Source organism: Ictalurus furcatus, chromosome 17 (assembly GCF_023375685.1).
Source record: "Ictalurus furcatus strain D&B chromosome 17, Billie_1.0, whole genome shotgun sequence".
NCBI classification, from domain to species: Eukaryota; Metazoa; Chordata; class Actinopteri; order Siluriformes; family Ictaluridae; genus Ictalurus; species Ictalurus furcatus.
This window is the reverse complement of record NC_071271.1, coordinates 18754288-18778269: the sequence shown is the minus strand read 5'-3', so window position 1 is coordinate 18778269 and position 23982 is coordinate 18754288. Positions and strand designations below refer to the sequence as shown.

The 23982-nt window shown below is 38.2% G+C and overlaps 1 protein-coding gene across 1 annotated transcript; it reads left to right on the top strand.

Annotated features, from left to right (window-relative positions):
• Positions 1 to 32: 32 nt before the first annotated feature.
• Positions 33 to 23946, top strand: dhx16 (DEAH (Asp-Glu-Ala-His) box polypeptide 16). The gene is made up of 21 exons (XM_053646909.1): positions 33 to 156; positions 890 to 1088; positions 1181 to 1419; positions 3872 to 4049; positions 4168 to 4224; positions 4389 to 4643; positions 4836 to 5075; positions 8025 to 8213; positions 8329 to 8439; positions 8628 to 8743; positions 9359 to 9569; positions 9702 to 9800; positions 9903 to 10055; positions 11191 to 11331; positions 13016 to 13178; positions 13903 to 14021; positions 14431 to 14498; positions 14603 to 14765; positions 17365 to 17526; positions 21305 to 21478; positions 23157 to 23946. Exons 2-21 carry the CDS (start codon positions 891 to 893, stop codon positions 23283 to 23285), a joined length of 3165 nt encoding a protein of 1054 aa, XP_053502884.1. The 5' UTR covers positions 33 to 156; position 890; the 3' UTR covers positions 23286 to 23946.
• Positions 23947 to 23982: the final 36 nt, after the last annotated feature.

The window sequence follows — 23982 nt, the reverse complement described above, 5'->3', positions numbered from 1 at the left end:
GTTTTAAGGGGAGCTGACCATTTTCAATCCTCTCGTGTGCACTGTTTACAGTGACCTTGGGTTTATGAAGACCTTTATTTTGTCGCGTGGGCACCAACTGTAACCCGGAAGTAAATAACCCGGACGAAGACGAAAGCGTGAGCAGCAAAGACTAGTGTGAGATGATATTACTATTTAGTATTTTTATTGCTAATGTGGATATGACTTTAATACTCTACGAGGTGTAACTGTTTATCACAACACTTCTTTATATGCAAATAAATTTAAAAGCGAGTCATTTTAACTGTTCAGCAGATAGCTAGTTGCTAAGCCAAAACGACAGCTTGCACTAACAGTGTGGTGTAAATTACTTTGTGTTTTGTTCTATAATATACGGTTTTGCACGCGCCTCTTCGGTTAGTGGAAACCTCTTTTTAGGTAGTATAACTGTGTGTGTGTGTGTGTGTGTGTGTATTTGTTTGTTTGTTTTCGAAAGTGAATGTTGTGGTTTTAAATTGTGACTGTTGTGAATATCGCAGTCATTTGTGACCGAAATATCGCGATACTTGAGGATATTTTCACGGAGTGCGATATGTATCGCGATATTTACTTTCCTTCAGGTTTTGCTAAAAAATGCCAACAAATCAGTGGAACCACACTGATGAAAAATATTTCTATGATCTTTTATTATGTTACGGGATATATTTAAGCACTTAACAATGAAAAGGAAGAAACAATCTGTGCAAAATTTCAATGTCTTCGATTCACTAAACTTACAAACTATTTGTTTTTGGCATTAATCTCAGTTCCACAGTTATACATATTATAATTCAGATGTTTTGTTTACATATAGAGATGACTGGAACAATAACAGTACCCTAATATTTCTTGTTTATATTCCAACATTCAGCATGGCCAATCTGGAGCAGTGGGTCAGCGACAGGCTCCATGACATTCTGGGCCTAAGTGACCGATACGTGGCCCAGTTTATGATTGGCCTGGCGCAGAAATCCTCCGCCCCGCAGGACTTTGTGGCACGTCTGCAACAGACCGGCACCATCGACGTTGACCCGAGAGTAACTGCGTTTGCTCAGGAGTTATACAACAAGGTACAAACTATCTAACAGTCAGAGAAGCCATTTTACTGCATTGGTGAGCCATAATTTTGATGATTCAGATTTTTTTTTCATTTTCTGTTCAGGTTCCAAAGAAACAGATTGTGGAAAAACCATCCAGAGCCATCGAGCGCCAGGTGATCGAGATGGAACGAAAGAACAGGACCTACACTCTGTTGGAGGACAGTGACAGCGATGGAGAGGCGTCCAGAGAAGGAGGGAAGGAGAAGAAGAGCAGAGAAAAGGACAGAGGAAAGAAGAGGAAGCACCTCAGGCAAAAAAGAGACGAAAGTCCCTTGTCGAGTGAGGACGACGGAAAGAATAGGTGGGTTCTTGCAGACTTTGGTGTCTTAATGGAGAACGTATTGCTTGATGAGAATGTACTACAGATGAACATTAACACAAAGGATTTGTTGCACAATAAAACTTCAGCGGTCAAAGAAACCTCATAGATAAGGTGGAAATATACTTCACTTTCAAAATGCGTATGTGCAAGCACACACACACACACAGCTGCTACTCGTTTGTTTTTGTTTGTTCACATACTTGCTTGTATCTTATGTACATCTGGAGGATTAAAAGTGCCGTCCACTAGATGGCACATCAGAGCCAAAACATCCCTGTTCATCTGGTTTCCGAGTCAAAATATAATGTTTATACATTTTATTCACAGCAGTGTAAAACAGACTGCTGAGCTCCTTTTCCCTTTAAAACCTTCCGCCATAGGCATGATTGTTGTCGTGATCTACTTAAACTAAAAAAAAAAGCTTTAAAGGGATTTTAAATACTTAAACACTAACTGTAATAGCAAAACTGTTTTTAGAGATAGTACTGAATAACTATAGTAGTATGTAATTATGTGATACAGTTGGAGAGCTATACTGCGTACATTATTTACGTTGGTAGTGCACGCCAAATAAGTGCAGGATATACATGGCGGCCATCTTGTGTATGCATACTTAACAGCTAGTATAAATCAACCTTGTTCTAGATTTTAAAACCACATTTCGTATTTAAATATGAAATATTGTTTCCTGAATGTTGCAACTATTCATGCTATTATTGGGAAATCTCAAGTTCGAATAAAGCCCCCACGTCCCAAATAGCATGCATCAGTCACAGGAATTTCTTGGCTCGTTTATATCGAATTGGATGTATTTAGCTACAACTAGGGGTTCATTGATCCTGCGTTTTCCATTCTTTAAAATATGTAATATGATATATCATGGCATCAGAGCTCTGGATATGAAGCGTTACCTGATACTGACATCCTGACAGTAACAGAAATCAGACTCTGCAAGCTTCTGTTGCCAAGTTATGCCAAAACTTTGAAGACATGTTGTGTTTTGTGTTCACGGTGTTCATGTGCAAGATCTTTGTCATGTCAATCAACATTATATGCAGTCATGGTGTAAAGTACATCAGAATGGAACAATACAAGAAAGCTTAGGCTACTTCTTCATACGTAGAGCAGAGATAGTTATATTAGTAATTATATCTTGGCAGTTGTTTGAAATCTGCCCCACTTCTAGATTATTTTCCTTTCAGTGGAATGATGTATTTCAAATAATTTGGAGATCTTTTTAAATCCCTTTCGAGACTCATAGGCATCCACAACCTTTTTTTCTGAAGGCCTTTCAGAACTCTTTAGATTTTGGCATGATAACACCACACACTTCAATAACAAAGGGAACACCAGACACTAGATATGAGAGGGGTATAAATAAGACCGGTTCCACCTGCACTCCCTAAGCAGGTTCTAATCCCTGGCACCCGATCTTCAACACCTGATTCTAATTATATGGATTTGAAGGATAAATGTAGGGGTGTGTACTTACTTTTTCAATTTTGTTTATTTAAATTGTGCAAATTACTAAAAAAAATGTCACTTTTATGTGTCATTTGATAGTGTATCAACTTTATTAATAGGTACTGTTTCAAAGAGGATAAAAAAATGTTTGCTTGCCCAAATATGTCAAAAAAGCCACCAATTTCCATAGAGTGTACATATTTTTTCACATGACTGTATATTATAAATTATATTTGAAATGTTTTTATGGGTCTTCAAAACAAAGATTGCGCTAAATAAACATGCACAAGTTTTATTTATGCAAGCAAAATAAACTAAATCCTGGACAGAAATGAATTAAAATGTATTGCAAACTTGAAAGGGCATGAAAAATGTATCTAAATACTGTGCGAGCATTTAATATCCATAAGCTGTACGTGCAGGTCTTAGTACACTGTGCATAAAAAAAGAAAAAAAAAGGTGTCTCCAGGTTTAATAGCATTTGCATTAATCTGTCATTGAGTTCCTGATTGTAGTTATCTCAAACACTACAACCCGGCTGGACTAATTCAGTTCTCGGGTGCGTTTGAAGAACCAAATTATCTTGTTTGGAATTATCACGATTAGTAAATCTGACGCATGCCATTTTTATATTAGATTTGTTAAACAATGTATGAAGAATGGGGCTCTGATTCGATACAGATCCAACCTTTTTAGGCTCTTATTAGCGCTGTACTAAATCGGTGCATCCCTAACTAGCAGTCAGCAGCATGCTAACCCTCCAACCGTGGTAACTATTGTGCAACACATGGAGTTCAACCTACAAGATGGAAATCATTAGTGAGTAAACACAACGAATTTTGGGTAAAAAAATACCAAAAACAAAAGTGAAACAAACTGTATATTCTGACGAGAGTTAATCGTAGGTTTATTTATTTAGATTTTCCATTTTATTCGTTCTAATCACACTTCTTACTTTGCACACCAGCAAATCGTCTTCACTTGAAGCAAAGAAAGCCCAGAAAGAAGATGACGAGGAAGAGGAGTGGGAGAAGGAGGAGAGAGAAAGACTGCAGGACTTGGAGGAGAGGGACGCCTTTGCAGAACGTGTAAAGCAGAAGGATAAAGACAAGACGAGGCACATACTCGAGCGAAATGACAAAAAGGTAAACTACCCCAAAAAAAAACCCCAAAAAGGTTTCATTAAATCTTTCAAACCTTCTCATTAACAACATGGTGGGAATGATGCGTTATCACAAGAATCTCGAACTGTCTCCTGTTTAGGCGTACGAGGAAGCGCAGAAGCGACTGAAGGTGGCTGACGAAGATCAGAAGAGAATGGTAAGATATACTTTCACACTGTCCTGCATGTACACACACAATTTACCTGTGAATACATAAATGCTTTTGTTTTAAATTGTTCCTCTTTCACGCTGTATCGTATTTGTTATGGATTATATAATAAAACAGTATCTATATATTTGTTCTTGCACATTCTTTCACAGCTGCCCGAGCTGCGGAAACAGTCACGGCGTGAATACCTGTCCAAGCGTGAGCAGGAGAAGCTGGAGGACCTGGAGGCCGAGATTATAGATGAGGAGTACCTTTTCACCAGCGATAATCTCACTGAGCGTGAGAAGAAAGACCTGGAATACAAGAAACGAATCAGAGACCTGGCTCGAGACTATAAGACAGCCGGCGCAAAGGAGAAGGAAGAGAGGAAAAACCGCTACTACATGCCCGAGGAGATACGTAATAAAGTAATGCAGAGAAATTTGGACACAGAAACCTAACTGTTCCCTGAATTACATGTGAAGTAGATGCTTTTTGGTATAAGATTAGATGGTACTTTTTCTTTTAATCCCAGGTTGGGAAATTCCAGAAATTTCTTTCCTTCGGTTGCTTAATTTGGTCTGTATTTGATCTCCTGGCTTTCTTGTTATCACCATCAGAATATTCCTCAGAGGGACATGGAGTTGGAGTTTGATGAGGGCTACAAAGAGGGTGGAGGTGAGCAGGGGCGATGGGAGGAGGCACGGGTCGCCACAGCCACTCTGCAGTTCGGGGCCAGAGAGGAGCGAGAGCGGCGTATAAAGGAGGAGAAAGAGAAATACCAGCTAGTGCTCGAAGAGGACGAGATGATTAATTTTGTGAGCACTGCTATCACCATGAAAGGAACGCTCTCTGAAAAGGTTGGTACATAAAAACGTCCAGTCCTTCAGTGTGGGAAGAAACACCTATTAGTAATAAGGCTGGGAATCAGTAGGCACGTAACCAACCGATTCGGATTTAGTTCAGGGTAGCTGTTCTTCAGGCATCGTTTTTCATTTATTCATACGATGAGATTTTTTTTTTCTTCATTTTTAAACTTCGTTTTAATCTATAATTTTACTCTATCATGGAAAAAATAAGGCGTACAGTTGAGGTCATAAGTTTACTTACACCTTGCAGAATCTGCAGAATGTTAATAATTTTAAAAAAAAAAAGGATCATAAAACTTGCTTTTTATTTATTATTTAGTTCTGCCCTGAATCAGCTATTTCATATAACAGATGTTTACATATAGTCCACAAGACACAAGAATAACTGAATTTACACAAATGAACCAGTTCAAACGTTTACATACCCTTGATTCGTAATACTGTGTGTTCTTACCTGGATGATCAGCAACTGTTTTTATGTCTGTGCTAGTTGTTCATGAGACCCTTGGTTGTCCTGAGTCCTTGGAGTAGACAAAGAGAATCCATTTAAACAAATGAGACAAAAATATTATACTTGGTCATTTATCTATTGAGGAAAATGATCCAATATTACATATCTGTTAGTGGCAAAAGTATGTGAATCTCTAGGTTTAGCAGTTTAATTTGAAGGTGAAATTAGTGTCAGGTGTTTTCAATCAACCATTGATGGGTGTGAGTGAGTGCCCTGTTTTATTTAAAGAACAGGGATCTATCAAAGTCTGATCTTCACAACACATGTTTGTGGAAGTGTACCATGGCATGAACAAAGGAGATTTCTGAGGACCTCAGAAAAAGAGTTGTTGATGTTTATCGGGCTGGAAAAAGGTTACAAAACCATCTCTAAAGAGTTTAGATTCCATCAATCCACAGTCAGACAGCTTGTGTTCAAATGGAGGAAATTTAAGACCATTGTTACCCTCCCCAGGAGCGGTCTACCAACAAAGATCACTCCAAAAGCCAGACGTGTAAAAGTCCACGAGGTCACAAAGGAGCCAGGGTAACCTTTAAGCAACTAAAGGCCTCTCTCACATTGGCTAATGTTAATATTCATGACTACCATCAGGAGAACACTGAACAACTGTGGTGTGCATGGCAGGGTTGCAAGGAGAAAACCACTGCAAGATCACCTGGACAAGCCTGAAGGCTATTGGGAAAATGTTTTGTGGATAGATGAGACCAAAATAAAGTTTTTGGTTTAAATGAGAAGGGTTATGTTTGGAGAAAGGAAAACACTGCATTCTAGCATAAGAACCTTATTCCATCTGTGAAACATGGTGGTGGTAGTATCATGGTTTGGGCCTGTTTTGCTGCATCTGGGTCAGGGTGGTTTACCATCATTGCTGGAACAACAAATTCTGAATTATATCAGTGAATTCTAAAGGAAAATCTCAGGACATCTGTCCATGAACTGACTTTCAAAAGAAAGTGGGTCATGCAAGAAGGCAACAACCCTAAAGACACAAGTCATTCTACCAGAGAATGGTTAAAGAAGTATAAAGTTAATGTTTTGGACTGGCCATGTCAAAGTCCTGACCTTAATCCAATGCAAGCAGTTCGTGTGAGGAAACCCACCAACATATAGTTTTGCCACTCACAGATGGGTAATACTGGATCAATAAATAAACGAGCAAGTATAATATTTTTGTCTCATTTGTTTAATTGGGTTGTCTTTGTCTACTTTTAGAACTTGTGTGAAAATCTGGTGATTTTTTTTTTATGTCATATTTATGCAAATTTATGATCCCTCTAATTGTTTTAATTATTAACATTTTGGAGATTCTGCAAGGCGTATGTAAACTTATGACCTGAACTGTGATTTGCAATCATGTTTATTCTCCATCAGAAAACCTGTGGTACTGTTTTGTTAAGCCTTTATAAAAGTATGGTTGTGTGTTGTGCAGAGATGCAGAAATTTTATACAAGAGTATTGAGATGCATATATAATTCCAGGAAGAATTACTTATGGATTTCAGCTGGTTCCTTGCCTTACGTTGGAGAACTGCTTTTTCTTAGCGTGTTCAATACTTTTTTCTGTCATTCCACATAACTTTATTTAGGAACTTTAATGTTGTGAATTCTTTATATTTCCAGATTTCTTCAGTTAATACTGGTGAATTCATGAAAAATTCATGCATCATTGAAAATATATTTACTGAAAAAAACATTTACTCATTCAATACTTATTTCCCCCACTGTAACACTTTGTTTCCATCCTTAAATAGTATGCATATCTTATAACCTTCTAAGTTTCTTTCTCTTGAAGTTAAAAGAAACAGCGGCTTGTCTGAGCCCTTCATCCTGAAGACTTTCCTGCGACGGAAAGCTTAAATTTAGACCTTTACCTCTGACTGTTAAGTGCTGATACTGGAGCCTTCTTCCAAAAAAAATACAAATAAAACAAAAAATGTCTCCTCACATTAATTCTCACCATACCAACAATTACACATTGTTAAATCCTTTAATGTGGAGCATCCTCTAAACAAGCCCCTCTGTTGGTTGTTACTATGGAAGTGTATTAGAGCGCGCGCATATAAACCTGTGACTTACCTTGAGCCGGCACTTCTGTCAGAGGTGCTGTTACTGTGATATAAAGGCATATAATTTGACTTTTTTTTAACCCTGAAATATGACATTATCTTCTGTTAATACAAAAAAAAAACTCCTTTAATTTTATTCATCTTTTATTTTATATTCTACTTGCTGATAAGTGTGACGTTCCTTGTGAAAATCAGTCTACCTGCAAGTTTTGTTCAATTACTATAAGCATTATTCTCTATTATCCTCCGTAGTCTTATTATTCTCTGTTCCTTACTCTTATTATTTTCTTTTGTTTTTTTTTTTTACTTTTAAAAATTACATTTAATTTTTTTTTATGTTTCTTCTCTCTCCGATTGCTGACAGGATAACGAACCTGAGCTCTCTCAGGCTGAAAAGCAGAAGCAGTCCATCCAGGAAGTGAGACGCAGCCTGCCCATATTTCCCTACAGAGAGGACCTCCTCGCTGCCATCAGAGACCACCAGATCCTGGTTATTGAGGGTGAGACCGGCTCAGGCAAGACAACGCAGATTCCTCAGTACCTCCTAGAGGACGTAAGTATTAACCGTTGAAGACTAATTTCCATTAGTGACTTTTTCATTCAAAAGTTTGAAGATCACTCGTTTTCTATATTTTCAATGCTTCACTGTCATTGTGTGTCTATCTCAGGGTTATACCCAAGGAGGGATGAAGCTTGGGTGCACCCAGCCTCGCAGAGTTGCAGCTATGTCTGTAGCAGCCAGAGTGGCTCAGGAAATGGCAGTGAAGCTGGGGAATGAGGTGAGAATTTTAATTCATGTTAATGAAATTAATATGCAACACTGGTTTTGTGGATTTTCCTGTCAATGACTCGCTACTTCTTTAAATCCGAGTGGAAAACTGTAATGATGAAACTGAAAACTGGAATATTACTGATACTGAAAGATTAGCCCGTTAAGGTTGTTTGTTTACCTGCTTTTCTTTCTCAGGTGGGTTACAGTATACGGTTTGAGGACTGCACGTCAGAACGCACCGTGCTCAAGTACATGACTGACGGCATGTTGTTGAGAGAGTTCCTCACCGAGCCCGACTTGGCTAGTTATAGGTAGAGATGAGACATTTAGCCAGAATTTTCCTACATATCACAATATTTTCAACATTTTGGTAGTGGTATACATCAGTTTTATACACGTTTTTATTATAATTTTCTATAACTACAATCATATATATTTCCATTCGCAGAAATGAATGAAAATCAAGCAATATTCGGAGGAGCTTGCAATTTTTAAAAATGACTGCAGATTTTCTGCAGATTTGTGTAGAGTCGCGCCATGTGACGTCACGACGCACCATGTGACGTCACGACACACCATGTGACGTCACGACGCGCGTACGGCCAAAGCCCGTTTAGATTCACGTGCGTCAAGGATGAGTATAGCTAAAAGGTCTCATTTACCAACAAACATCACTGAAATGTGAAGAAAACAATTTTCATGCAATTGCAATTTCACCAATTGAAGTAGTTTTCCGCAAAAAAAGCTCTGCAAGCTGCATTGCATATTTTGGATAAAACCGCAGCAAAATTTTTGGCTGCAATGATCACCAAAAAAAACCTCCCTGAAATCCTGTACAGAATGTTAATTTGCTTACCGCTGTAGGCGTGATTCTGAGTCATAAACGTAATATTGATTGAACTGTGTATTTTTGCGCTTGTCTTTAGTGTAATCATCATTGACGAGGCTCACGAGAGGACATTACACACAGACATACTGTTTGGGCTGATTAAAGACATCGCACGTTTCCGGCCAGACCTGAAGGTGCTGGTGGCTAGCGCTACTCTGGACACGGAGCGTTTCTCCTGTTTCTTCGACGACGCTCCTGTGTTCAGGATCCCAGGCCGCAGGTTTCCTGTCGACATCTACTACACCAAGGCACGAGCTACTCAGTGACAGCACTCGTCTGCTCTAGCGTCAACTCTAATTTATACAAGCTGTAGAAGCAGTCGTTTTACATGCATTGAAATGAATGTTTACCAATCAATATTCATGTCTCGCGTTGTCTAGGCTCCCGAAGCCGATTATCTAGAGGCGTGTGTGGTTTCGGTACTACAGATTCACGTGACGCAGGCTCCTGGAGACATCCTTGTGTTCCTCACAGGACAGGTCAGTCCAATTTGTCTTAGAAAGAACACTACCACGCAGACCTCTCTCTTATCTTTTTTTTTTATTTTTTATTTTTATTAAAGCTGCTGTTGTGTATTGTAGGAAGAGATTGAGGCCTGCTGTGAGCTTCTGCAGGAGAGATGTAGGAGGCTTGGCTCAAAGATCTCTGAGCTCATTGTGCTCCCGATCTATGCCAACCTGCCCTCAGACATGCAAGCTAAGATTTTTAACCCCACACCACCTGGAGCTCGCAAGGTACTTTTCCCTACACTTCCTCCGCTGTTTAGTGTTTGTTACCAAGAGACCATTTGACCCTGATCACAGCTCACATGACTCGATGTAAGAATAAATAATGCTTTTTGCAACAGGTGGTTGAACAGGACTAACAGCTAATGATGTTTTGGGTAGTGAGAATGCTGAGCAGGTCAATTCAAACACTGTTTATTAAATTGTAAACTCATATTTTCCAGTTACATACACGAAACCAGCTACGATTATACACTCGATGACCACTTTATTAGGAACACCTATACATATTAACATTAAGCCACAAAGGCAGATTAGAGGCTACAGTGGCCACAGGTTCACCATAAGCAGGACAGTTAAAGATTTGAGGGGGTGTCCCTCTAATTCCTGGTCTTTTGACAAATCTTTACTGGCCCACTTTTGGTGAGCCTGTACCTACTGTAGCCTCAGATTACTGTTCATGGCTGACAGGAGTGGAACCTGATGTGCTCTTCTGCTGCGGTGGCTCATCTGCCTCAAGGTGTATTCCAAGATGCTTTTCTGCTCACCATGGTTGTAAAGAGTGATTATTTGAGTTAACATTTCCTTGCTTTTAGCTCAAACTGTCTGACGTCTCTCTCGTCAACAAGGCATTTCCTCCCACCGAACTTCCGCTCGCGCAATGTTTTTAGCTTTTTACACCATTCTGAGTGAAAATCCCAGGAGATCAGCCGTTTCTGAGATACTCAGTTCTCACACTAGTTTGTTTTGCTAGTTTGAGGTTTGTCACTTTGTTCAGACTCGAAGTTTTTCCCTGCTCGCCGCTTAATCGCAGACACCCATCCATTCTAACGGACAGATCTCAAATATACTCGACATGATTATGTCTCTTAAAAATGCATCAGAATACGATATGCATCTCAGAAATTGTGAATGTTTTACCAGATTTAAAAAGAAAAGACTATAATAAGAAAATACTGTAATAGAGAATATGAAACATTTCTGAAATTACCACTTGCCTTACATTTTGTTAATTATGTGTAGCAAATAAAAAGAAAAGTGAGACACTAACTATCAAGCTAACTGACAACATGGCAGGAAAAATAATGACACTATAACTGCAAATCATATTGTGAAATTTTTCATTCATGATCTAATTTCTCAGGTTGTGGTAGCCACAAACATCGCAGAAACCTCTCTCACCATTGACGGCATCATCTATGTGATTGACCCTGGCTTCTGCAAACAGAAGAGCTACAATGCCCGAACAGGGATGGAGTCTTTGATTGTTACGCCATGCTCACGGGTAAAGCATGCACATCTTTTTACACTATTTTTGTGTTGAACACAGTTCTGCTGTGCTAACAGAAAGAGTTGCTTTTCGAAAAAAAAAGCTAAAATTGTTGCGACGAAGTGGGCATTCCAGCAGCCCACATGGTCTTAGCCAGGGTTAACTAGCTGACAAATAAGAAAAGCTTATATCTGCTGCTAAAACAGTGCATAAACTATACATATACATCTGCACCCTCTCACCTCAAACCACACCTCAAACTTGTTTGTGCTTTCTGACACTCTATGATGCATGCAGCTATGACATTTTGACTAGGAATTAACCGTCATTCATGTGATTGGGATTAACAATTGTCTTTCCTGTTTACCTCTTTTTATAAGTGTAACAATAGCCTAGTAATGTGTGTACACAGCCAATCATTAGCAATGACTAGAGGTTACTGCACTTTAACAATGTACTGTAGTAAATACAGAAAATAATAGTGTCTTATTCTGTACTAATGTGTTCAAACATGTCATTACAAGTTACAACTCCTCTATATGTCACTGAGTTGCAGTACAAGCAAAACTACTTTATAAAAAATAATGACTCAACTAACAGTAAAAGTAATGATGTTAATAATTACTTGAGTAAGAGTAATAAAGTATCAAATGAGAAGACTACGACAAGTAGCAAGTTACTAGTTACTTCGGATCTGATTAAAACGAAGGGAAGATCATGAATCTCAGACTACACGGGGAACTGTAAGTCATATAAAGCCACACACACACACACACACCAAAAAACAAACTCCCAAATTCCAACAGTTGACTGTCTTTATTTTCACAACATGTTAACAACACAAACTTGTCTGCATTTGCATTTAAACAAGATAACAGAGAACAAAAGAACAGACTATGGAACAGAACAAGAGAAAGTGTGTGTAGAGAGAGAGTGAGAGAGAGTTAGTATGTTTGTGTGTGTGTGTTTGCTGTCTCCGCTAAAAAGTGAGCGGTTGTTGCGTCCGCATTCAGCCCACTGCAGCGTGTCGTGAGACTCACAACCTCATCATACATGATATATACGAATTATTAAAACTACCTATATTCATTAACATTGAAATGAAAACCACTGAAAATTAACTTGAGTAATAGTATAGAAGTATGGCTCATTAAACCTACTCTTAAAAGTATTTTTTTTTTCCCTGAAAAGTAAATGTCGCACATTACTACCAACCTCCATTGTGTTGGACGGCAGAAACGTATTTAATAATTACTGACTTTGTACATTTATATGGAAACATTCTGTGGAATGTAATTAGACTGACATCATTTAATTCTGATCAGTTTAAATTATTTCAGTTCTGCATTCAAGTTCAGTTGTTGCTAAAACATTAGCAACAAACAGATTAAAGTTGGAATAACTTTTTTTTAATATCTATTTAAATAATTTTATTGTATTATTTTATAATGAAATGTAACAATCTGGACACTCAGTTTGCATGACGTGAAACTGGAGGCTATAACTGCAGGCTTGCTTAGTTTTTAGCTACATTAACCGAGTCGCCACAGATTTTGGACACCAGATACATCTGGGCTGCTTGACTGTATTGACAGTTTAACTAGTTAAAAAAAAAAACAGTGAGCGATCTGGTTTTCTTTTATTCACAGTTCTTTTGTTTCATGCTGAATAGTGCTTTTAAAGCTGACTTTTCTGACAGGCTTCAGCTAATCAGCGGGCAGGCCGAGCAGGTCGGGTAGCTGCAGGCAGATGTTTCAGGCTCTATACGGCCTGGGCCTTCAAACACGAGATGGAGGAAACCACAGTTCCTGAAATCCAGAGGACCAACCTGGGCAACGTGGTCCTGCTCCTGAAGAGTCTGGGTACGGCTGGAAATATAAATGAGAAATATTGTACAAGTGGTGTTATTCTACAAGGAGTACTGATCAACAGTACTTACAATTTGTCTGACTCGTTTTTCTTTAAGCAAGTCTTTAAATAACTATTTGCCGAAATGTCATACCACAAAAAAAAATCAGCTTTCTCACAGACGATTTTGTTCAGTTTGCTCATATTAAACTTCTCCTTTATTGTTTAACTTCACTGAGCATTGTGTGCCCCAGTTCCAGTTTTTCATGACGTTGGTTCAGCGCACTCATTGTTTCATGGAACAGCATTCCTGCTTACATGTGCTCATTGTTTACATATGTAAGTCACATAGCACGTAGAGCAAGAATTAAGATAAGTCTTAATTTGGAAGCAGTGTGGCACATGTCGAATGCATGCCGAACTAGACTGTGAGCATTGTTTACTTCTAAACATTTCAAAGAATGGCATTTGTCAAAACTCCAAAGAATGTTTTCCTTTGGAACCAGACAAATATCCAGCAACGCATGTATCTAAAACAGTTTTTAACCTAATGATGGTCTACCACTTTACAAATTACTCAACAGCACTGCAGAGTAATGGTACAATGTCTATAATAGCATGTTTTCATAGTCTATGTAGACTGATAAACATAGATTGATGTTCATTTTCTCCAAACCCATTGTTTTTATTTTATCTATAAATAATGGTATGGTGCATGTTTGTTTTTTTGATTGACAGGCATAAATGATCTGATCCATTTTGACTTCATGGACCCTCCTCCACATGAAACCCTGGTGCTGGCACTTGAGCAACTTTACGCCCTGGGTGCCCTTAACCACCTCGGAGAACTCACTAAGGTACATCAGCGTTCATCCGTCTCTTATGTTCCTAGAGATGAGCTGTAGTAATAACACCTTACCACAATGCTGTTGAATTCTCAAATCTGATTTATCAGGAAGTGTATAGTATAATTTTCTATAACAGTAGCTCTGACGTTAGTCTTTATTCAAATTCAAATCATAGGTTTGATATGTATACACACATACACACACTAACTCTAACCCTTCTAATATCTTATATAGACAGCTTGTTTATAATGAATAAAACTGGGGAAATGCGTTCTGATACTAGACATCAAACATGGCATATAACTGGTTTTTACAGCAATAACACTTTTTTGAAGAGTGTTTCAAAAGATAACTTTGCAGACTGGTACATGTGACGTGTGTATAATGTGACTAACTTGGTTCTGTTGCTCTGTGTTAGTTGGGGAGGAGGATGGCTGAGCTGCCTGTCGACCCCATGCTGAGTAAAATGATCTTGGCTTCTGAACAGTAAGTCTCTACGCTGATGTTTCCAGTCACAGCTATTCAAAAAAAATTCCTCTGTGATTATCCTAAATTGTCATTTCATGTAACCATTTCTTTGTGTCCTGCAGGTATAAATGCTCAGAGGAGGTGTTGACTATCGCCGCCATGTTGTCGGTCAACAACTCCATCTTCTACAGGCCAAAAGACAAGGTGGTGCATGCGGACAATGCCCGAATGAACTTTGTGGTGCCGGGAGGAGACCATCTGATGCTCCTCAATGTTTACACTCAGGTAACATGATTGTGTGGAAGGATTTTACTTCCTTATACCTGCCAAAGCTGTAACTGGATGTGTTCTTGATGGAACTGGTTTAACTTGTAGCTGAAACTACAGAATCTGTGTGGAAGGATTTTACTTCCTTATACCTGCCAAAGCTGTAACTGGATGTGTTCTTGATGGAACTGGTTTAACTTGTAGCTGAAACTACAGAATCTGTGTTTACTGCTGTGTCATAATGCAGTGTGAAGAAATGTTGAGCAACAAAGATATTTTCATTACTGTCATTTAATAAATCTTATTTTTTCTAAGACAGAGTTTACTTTGCGTTCATCGTATTTGTGACTTACAGTGCTGTGAAAAAGTATTTTCCTGATTTCTTCTGTTTTTGTGTATATCTCATACTAAATTGTTTTAGAAATTAAAGCAAAATCTAAGATAAAACAAAGGCTACCTGAGGAAACAAAAAATACAGTTTTGAAATGATAGTTATTTACTGAAGCAAAAAAGTTATCCTATACCAACTGGGACTGTGTGAAAATGTATCTGCCCTGGAGTTACTAATTCCCCAAATCTATGAAACTGCATTCATAATGGGGTTCAGCTGGACTAGACGCAACCAGGCTTGATGACTGCAAACTCTGTTCAATCAAATCAACACTTAAATAGAACTTTTTCAACAGCATGAAGTTGGTTAAAAGGTCTTACCCAGTAACAATTTTTTTTCACATTGGTGAGAGGTGGTGGATAACTTTTTTTGCTTCAATAAAAATAAATAAATAAATACTGTATTGTGTGTTTACTCGGGTTGCCTTTATTTTATGTTGTATTTCGTCTGAAGATCTAAATCTAAATTTAGTATGAGAGATACACAAAAACAGAAGAAATCAGGATGGGGCAAATACTTTTTTCACAGCACTGTATATTTCCATCAAACATTTGGATTATGGCTGTAACAATACAGAATTCTACAATTAACCATGTACCTACTGAGTATACCATGTAATAAACCTCTCTGCTGTATTTTTCCATTCACCATCTATTAGTTTCTTGTACCTTGAGGACATACAGTACTAATTTCTGACAGGCTGGCTTATATTGGACACCAATTGTAAATTGAGTCAAAAAGTTCTAAACTGTCATTTTGACACTGATCATAACTCTAGACCAGTGGTTCTCAACCCAGAAGAGATCAGAAGTGGGGTGCAATTTGTTTTCAAGAAAAAAAACACAGACAGGGCATCATTTGGTTACTCTGTGTATTTTATTGCTTTTCAAATAGAATGTGCATAATTGAAAAACCCCGCGTTCCCTCTCCCTCTGTATTTTCTTTTTGCTGCAGAGAGGTGGAGTTTAGCCTGCCTATCATCTAGCCGTCAGTGCCGACCAGTGTTGCCAACTTAGCGACTTTTCAGGCCCCTTTAGCCACTTTTTTTCCAAAAAAAAAAGTGCCTAGCGACAAATCTAGCGACTTTTTTCGCAAAGCTTAGCAACTTTCCAAATGTCTCCAGTACTGTCCTGCAAGTGCGAGATCTTGCTTTCCCGCTGCACTCTCACCTCTCTCTGCGTCTGCTCTGTTCAGGGAGTGGCTGAGAGCCGGAGATTTAACAATGTCATGAATAACGAGACGCGCCCTTCATCCCCATTTACATCATTCGTATTCAGATGTTTTTAGAATGTGAGACGAATGTAATGCAACATGTTTTAGATGTAAAATAGTACGTTATTACAGCCTAGTTCTCTTGTTCAAAGTAATTATAGTGTCCAGAAACATTTTTGATCATTCGTGTTCCATACCTGTCTGTTATATAGTTTCATAAAAGTTATTTAAAAAATAATAAGTTATGAAAAGTGATTTAAAAAAGTACAAAAGCAAAAAATATTTATCTATCTGTCTATCAAAACAGACTATAGATTAAGTTATATATAGATAGATTTTATGTAGAATAGATAATCATACCTGTTGTCCTCCAATATGGGGGGAGGGGGTACCACATGATAGGGGAGGCTTGGGGGGGGTTTCGTTACAAACGGTTGAGAACCTCTGATCTAGACTACACTAGACCTCTAGACCTGTTCCTAGAGTCTGTTGCTTTGTGTGTGTGGTGAACGAGTAAGTACTAGATAGTAAGGTTGCTCATTTAAGACAAAAAGGAAAGTGTGTGTGTGTGTGTGTATGTGTGTGTATATATATATATATATATATATAATATATAAAAAGTCTCAAAAAACCCAACACTCATATATAGCTATGATGTAAGCAAGATAATTCTCAGCAAAGCTTCGCACTGTGGTGTTTTTTCCCCTCTGCTTTGTCAGCTTTTTTCCCCCGATACAGTGACACTTTGTTATTCCTCACATATAGGCCAAGCAAAGCCGTCTGACTGTCTTCCCACAGCCTGTCACATTGTTTTGACCTACTTACATACAAAGATTCGCACAAATGTGCAGACTCAAGTAATTCATTTAAACGGCAAAGAATTTACTGAATTGTTATTGAATGTAAGTTTCAGATTAATATTAGCATGTTATTGGCCCTTAATAATGCAGTCTTATCAAAATAAAATGCTGCATTTCATCTTTTTCACTGTTTTTCTCCCTCTTTCTGTTGCAGTGGGTGGAGAGTGGTTATTCCACACAGTGGTGTTTTGAAAACTTTATCCAGTTTCGCTCGATGAGGCGGGCACGTGACGTGAGGGAGCAGCTGGAGGGGCTGATGGACAGAATCGAGGTGGAATTGTGCAGCGCTAACGGTGACAACATCTCCATCCGCAAGGTAGCTGCCCTCCTCGTCCCCTTCTCCTTTATCCTAGCTCTTCTAGAAACTTCTAGCACTAAAGTTATTTTCATCGCTGGCATCCAAATCTTATTTTCTCCAAGCCAAACTACAGTAGGACCCCCGCATCTGCAGGGGATTTTTTATGACCGTGGACAGTAGTGAACACTATATACTGTATAAACCTATGATGAAGTTTCATTTATAAATTAGGTACAATAAGGCATTCACAAGAATAACTAATAATAAAATAGAACGATTATAAATAAAGGTTAGGTGAATGTGGTCTCTCTCTCTCTCTCGTGCTCGCTCTCTCTCTAAAATGATTATTATACTGTAATCACCCTTCTTCTTCTATATCGGACAAAGGGATGATTAACATCCCAGGCGGGACTACACAGATTTCATCACGTTACTCAGAGTGGCACGCAGTTTAAATGATGAGTGTTTACTGTATTTCTGGAATTTTCTTTTTAATTTTTTTGTTAAATGAAACGGCGGTAACTGAAACAGCGGATACAGGGGTTTTACTGTATACTTTACATGCATCATATCTGACATTTGTATTTCCATAAAGCATTCTGATTCTGGCTATAATATTATAGTATTCCACATACTGTGTATAACCCTGTAGCGAGATAATTTGTAGTAAAAGAAAACATTGCTGTGTTTTTTCATTGGTCATCTATTAGTTTCTTGTACCTTGAAGACATGCAGTGCTGCTTTACCTTGAAAAATATAGTACTAAATAACAGGCTAACTGGTCGTTCCTGATGCCGTGACAGTGAACATAAATTATAGGGTAAATTAAACCCATATTTGCGCTTCGATATTGCAAACAGACTAATAAATAATAAATACACGTTATCCCCTTCTCCTTTATCCTACCCCCTATAACACAGAGGATTATATCTCATTTACATATTCTTCAGGCTCTGAATTCAAGATGGCTGCTAAGAAATGAGATTAAATCTGTCTCAATCAAAATATTTTATATAGTAATATGTAAATGCTTTTTTTTTTATTGTTGTTGTTCTTTCCACACTGTCATATTTAGTCAGCTACCTGTATGATACGTTCACTCTCTGAGCCCATAACAGTTGTTTTTCCTTGTGACTTTTCCATTGCATCCGATTTCATGTTCACACACATGCGCACGCGCGCACAAACACACACACACACACACACACACACACACACGGGCAAAGTGTTTTTATAGGTGCATTGCTTTGTACATTGCTCCTGTTATACTCCCTTGCCATTACGTAGATTCTCATATTCACATATTCAAAGGAAGGCATTGCTGTTTAATAGCACTTGTGCATGCACACACACAGAAAGGACTAGTCACTGTGTGTGCACATTCAGCTGAAGGATGATGTCATTATTACAGATTTTACCATTCTACTTTTTTTTTTTTTAATTTCTGCCTTTAAAAAAAAAAAAGAGTTGTGGAAGTTTTCCATCAAATGGCTGCTCAAAGAGAAAAAGGGCAATAGAAGTTAAGCAAAATATGGTCTAAACAAAACAACAAATGGCAAAAATAACAAACACGGTTAAGATGCACCAGAGGAGATAAAGAATTGAAGTGCTTATTATAGCAGTGAGTAATTTGGGTGTGTTGCTGTCGGAGAAGCTGTACACCTTATTGGAATGTTGTTGCACTTGCTCCAGTCTTGGTTATGAATGTGGTCATAATTGGTCATAAGTGGTCATAAGTGTTTTACATTAAAGTTAAGACGCATAAGCAGGGAAATTAAAATCGTATAAATCTATATTTTATTGAAAATTGCAACACAAGTCACTTCATAGCTGCAGAGTTATTTTATTATAATATAATATAATATAATATAATAAAATAATAGTAATTTTATAACACTGACTGATTAAAATGAGTAAGGAGTGGGCATTAAAATATAATTATCTACTACATGATTTATTTTCCAGACTTTTCAGTGTTTTTTTTTATTTTTATGATGCATTTCATATATTGTGGAATTGCCTGATATACAGTGCCCTCCACTAATATTGGCACCCTTGGTAAATATGAGCAAAGAAGGCTGTGAGAAATTGTCTTTATTGTTTAATCTTTTGATCTTTTGTTCAAAAATTTCACAGAAATACTCTGCTCTCATGGATATCAAAGAATTGCAAACAAACACAGGTTTATCCAAAAAAAAATTTAAAAAAAAATATCTTTGTTACATTTGTGTGCAACAGTTATTGGCACCCATTTGAATTCATATGAGAAAAATATATTTGAAATATATTCCCATTGATATTTAAAAATTTTTAGTACACCTGGGTGACTAGGAACAGGAAATTGTTCAACCATGACTTCCTGTTCGACAGGGATATAAATGAGATAACACACAGGCAAAATTCCCTTAGTCATTCATAATAATGGGTAAGACCAAGGAATATAGCTGTGATGTGTGGCAAAAGGTTGTTGAGCTTCACAGAATGGGAAGTGGCTATAAGAAAATGGCAAAAGCATTGAAAATGCCCGTTTCCACCATCAGGGGAATTAAGACGTTCCAGTCAACTGGAAATGTTTTGAATCAACCTGGAATTGGACATGTGTCTATATTGTCTCAACACACCATGGAGAGGATGGTTTGAGTGGCCAAAAAATCTCCAAGGATCACAGCTGGAGAATTGAAAAAGTTAGTTGTGTCTTTGGGTCAGAAAATCTCCAAAATTACAGTCTGGTCACCTACATCACCACAAGTTATTTGGAAGGGTTTCAAGAAAAAGCCTCTACTCTCATCCAAAAACAAACTCAAGCATCTTCAGTTTGCCGGACACTACTGGAACTTCAAATGGGATCGGGTTCTACGGTCAGATGAAACCAAAATAGAGCTTTTTGTCAATAAACACCAGAGGTGAATTTGGCGCACACAGAGGTAGCCATATGGAAAAGTACTTCATGCCCACGGTTAAATATGGGGGTGGCTCTTTAATGTTTTGGGACCGTTTTTCTGCCAGGGGACCTGGACATTTTGTTAGGATACATGGCATCGTGGACTCCGACAAAAATCAACAGATATTAAATGAAAACCTGACTGCCTCTGCCAGAAATCTTAAAATGGGCTGTGATTGGATCTTCCAGCAGGACAATGATCCAAAACATACATCTAAATCAACACAAAAATGGTTTACTGACCACAAAATCAAGGTCCTGCCATGGCCATCCACATCTTGAAATGTGAAGGATCTGGAGAGATTCTGTATGGAGGAATGGTCTTGGATCACTTGCCATGTATTCTCCAACCTCATCAGGCATTATAGGAGAAGACTCAGAGCTGTTATCTTGGCAAAGGGCGGTAGCACAAAGTATTGACTAAAGGGGTGCCAATAATTGTCTCTCACCTATAATTAAACAAAGATATTGTTTTGATAAACCTGTGTTGTGATTGCAAGTGCTTGATATCCATGAGAGCAGAAAATTTTTGTGAAATTTTTTTAACAAAAGGTTAAACAATAACCATTTTCACAACCTTCTTTTTATTCATTTCTTTTTATTCTTAATATTTACCAAAGGGTGCCAATATTAGTGGAGGGCACTTTATTATTATTTTTTTTAACCAAACACCCCTCTCCCTTCATATTTCTTACAGCATATCTCTGTGCTCTTTCTAGTTCCAAGAAAGACTAAAATGGATGGCTCACACTTTTCAGTGAGACTTATCATAACCTGCTTATGTAACATTTGTAATAGTGTAATATAACAGGCTATTGTTTTTATGAAATACATACGTTTTTGCATATCTTGTAGGCAGTCACAGCAGGTTATTTCTACCACACGTCTCGTCTCAGTAAGGGCGGCTACAAAACTGTGAAGCACCAGCAGACGGTGTATGTGCACCCCAACAGCTCACTGTTTGAGGAACAGCCACGCTGGCTCATCTACCATGAGCTGGTCTTCACCACCAAGGAGTTCATGAGACAGGTCAGATTTTCTTTCTGTTAACTTTCTATTCTACTAACATCACGTCACTCAGCATATACAGCATTGTTTATTCTCTATACATTTTTCTATTTTTCCATAGGAAAAAGAAGGTACACCCTCTTTCTATTCTATGTTTTTATTTATCAGGGTCTAAGTAATAATTGTGTGGTCCTCACTAGCTTCTACAAACAAACAACTAACTTTAGTTGACCCTAAAACACAACAGGTTTCAATATGTAATGCAATGGCATTTTTCTGCCACTCTTCCGTAACGCCCAGCACTGTGTAGTGTATGGCTTAAAGTGATCCTATGGACAGATACTCTAATCTCTGCTGTGGAGCTTTGCAGCTCCTTCAGGGTCATCTTTGGTCTCTTTGTTGCCTTTCTGATTTTATGCCCTCCTTGCCTGGTCTGTGAGGTTTTGGTGGGCGGCCCTCTCTTGGCAGGTTTGTTGTGGTGCCATATTCTTTCCGTTTTTTTAATAATGGACTTAATGGATGCTCAGTGGGATCTTCAAAGTTTCTGATATTTTTTTATAACCTAATAAAACCTAATCTGAACTTCTCCACATCTTTGTCCATGACCTGCTTGGAGAGCTCCTTGGTCTTCATGGGGCTGTTTGCTTGGTGATGCCAATTGCTCAGTGGTGTTGCAGACTCTGGGGTCTTTAAGAACAGGTGTATTATACTGAGATCACGTGACAGATCACGTGACAGATCATTTGATGCTTAGATTGCACACAGGTGGACATTATTGAACTAATTATGTGACTTCTGAAGGTAATTGTTTGCACCAGATCTTATTTAAGGGCTTCACAGCAAAAAGGGTGAATATACATACATGCACTACTTTTACGTTTTTAATTTTTTGTTGTTGTTTTTTTCATTTCACTTCACCAATTTGGACTATTTTGTGTATGTCCATAACATGAAATCCAAATAAAAATCCATTAAAATTATAGGTTGTAATGCAACAAAATAGGAAAAAATGCCATGGGGAAGTTGAATACTTTTGCAAGGCACTGTAGAGGTAGTCACTCTTCTTAATGATTAACTAATCTTAGTAACACCTGGCTGCTAATTACTCTCTTAATGATTGGAAGTACCCACCTGGTTTCTGAATGTTGGTTTACTTTTTGGGAAAAAATGACTAGATATTGAAATCTGTTGCTTTTTGGTTGTTGTTGTTGTTATCACCTGAGGTTATTTGCTTGTTTATAGAAGTTGGTGTGGACCACACAGTTGTTATGTAGGCCCTGATAAATAAAAACATACAATTCAAAGAGGGTGTACTTTCTTTTTCCCATGACCGTAAACTTAAGCCTCAGGCGCTCTGCCCACAATCTTTTGCGCACACACACACACACATATATATATATATATTTTTTCATTCATTCATTCATTCATCTTCAATAGCTTCTATATCCTGGTCAGGGTCATGGTGGGTCTATCCTGAGAACAGTGGCTGTGAGATGGGAATACACCCTGAATAGGATGCCATTTGATTGCAGGGCAACGTGCGCACACACATTCACACCTAGGCACCATTTATAGAAGCCAAGTCATCTACCGGCATGTTTGTTGGTGGGAGAAAACCGGAAAATCCAGAGGAACCCCATGTGTTTTTTACTGATATTTATCTTTGTCATTTCCAAATTTGTTTCTCCACCCCTTTTAGGTGATTGAGATAGAAAGCGGCTGGCTCTTAGAGGTGGCTCCTCACTACTACAAGAGCAAAGAGCTGGAAGACAGCAGCAGTAAGAAAATGCCTCGCAAACAGGGCAAAGCTGCGGAGGAGCTCGGCTGAATTTGGAGAACAGCCTGTCGTCTGTCGTTTCTCATGCAGGCCTCAGCTCATCTGGCCCAACAGAGAGTGAAATCAGGAGAGACTGAGAACAAACGCTGTTCAGAACCGGAGCGCTTGTGGTCAAAATGCCTTTTGAAGCTACTAGCAATTGCTCTTTATTAGTGTGTTTTTTAGAGTGGAGGTGATCAATATATCTCTATGAAACATGTTTGAGGTGGTATTTAAACCTCTTCGCTAATGGCAGTGTTAAAAAAGCACCAATAAAGCAAGAAATAATGGCTACAATAAGGACTGCAGAAAGATGAGTTTTTCTAGCTTATTTTTGAGGAAAGACTCCACCCCTTTTTTCTATTTTTATGTTGTTAAACATATTCTTTTATAATTTCTTATTCATGATTGTAGACTAATAAGCAATATCGCCAGCCCATCAAAGGAATGACCGGCATGTTATCTTAAGGCTATGACTCTGAGCTAGTTTGTTTTACAGCACACAGAGGGTGTGTACTAAGTTAAGTATTACTGCACAGCCCAGCTGCATTTCCACATATGGTCCAAATGTGTAGATATCCTCTTATTATATATCAAAACAAGAGTTAGTTTGATGTTTCTGGATCTTCTGTACTGGCTGTGTTTGATGATAAAAATATATTTTTTAATACAACCCCCTTGTTTTTTCCTTCCTTGGCTGGACTTGAAA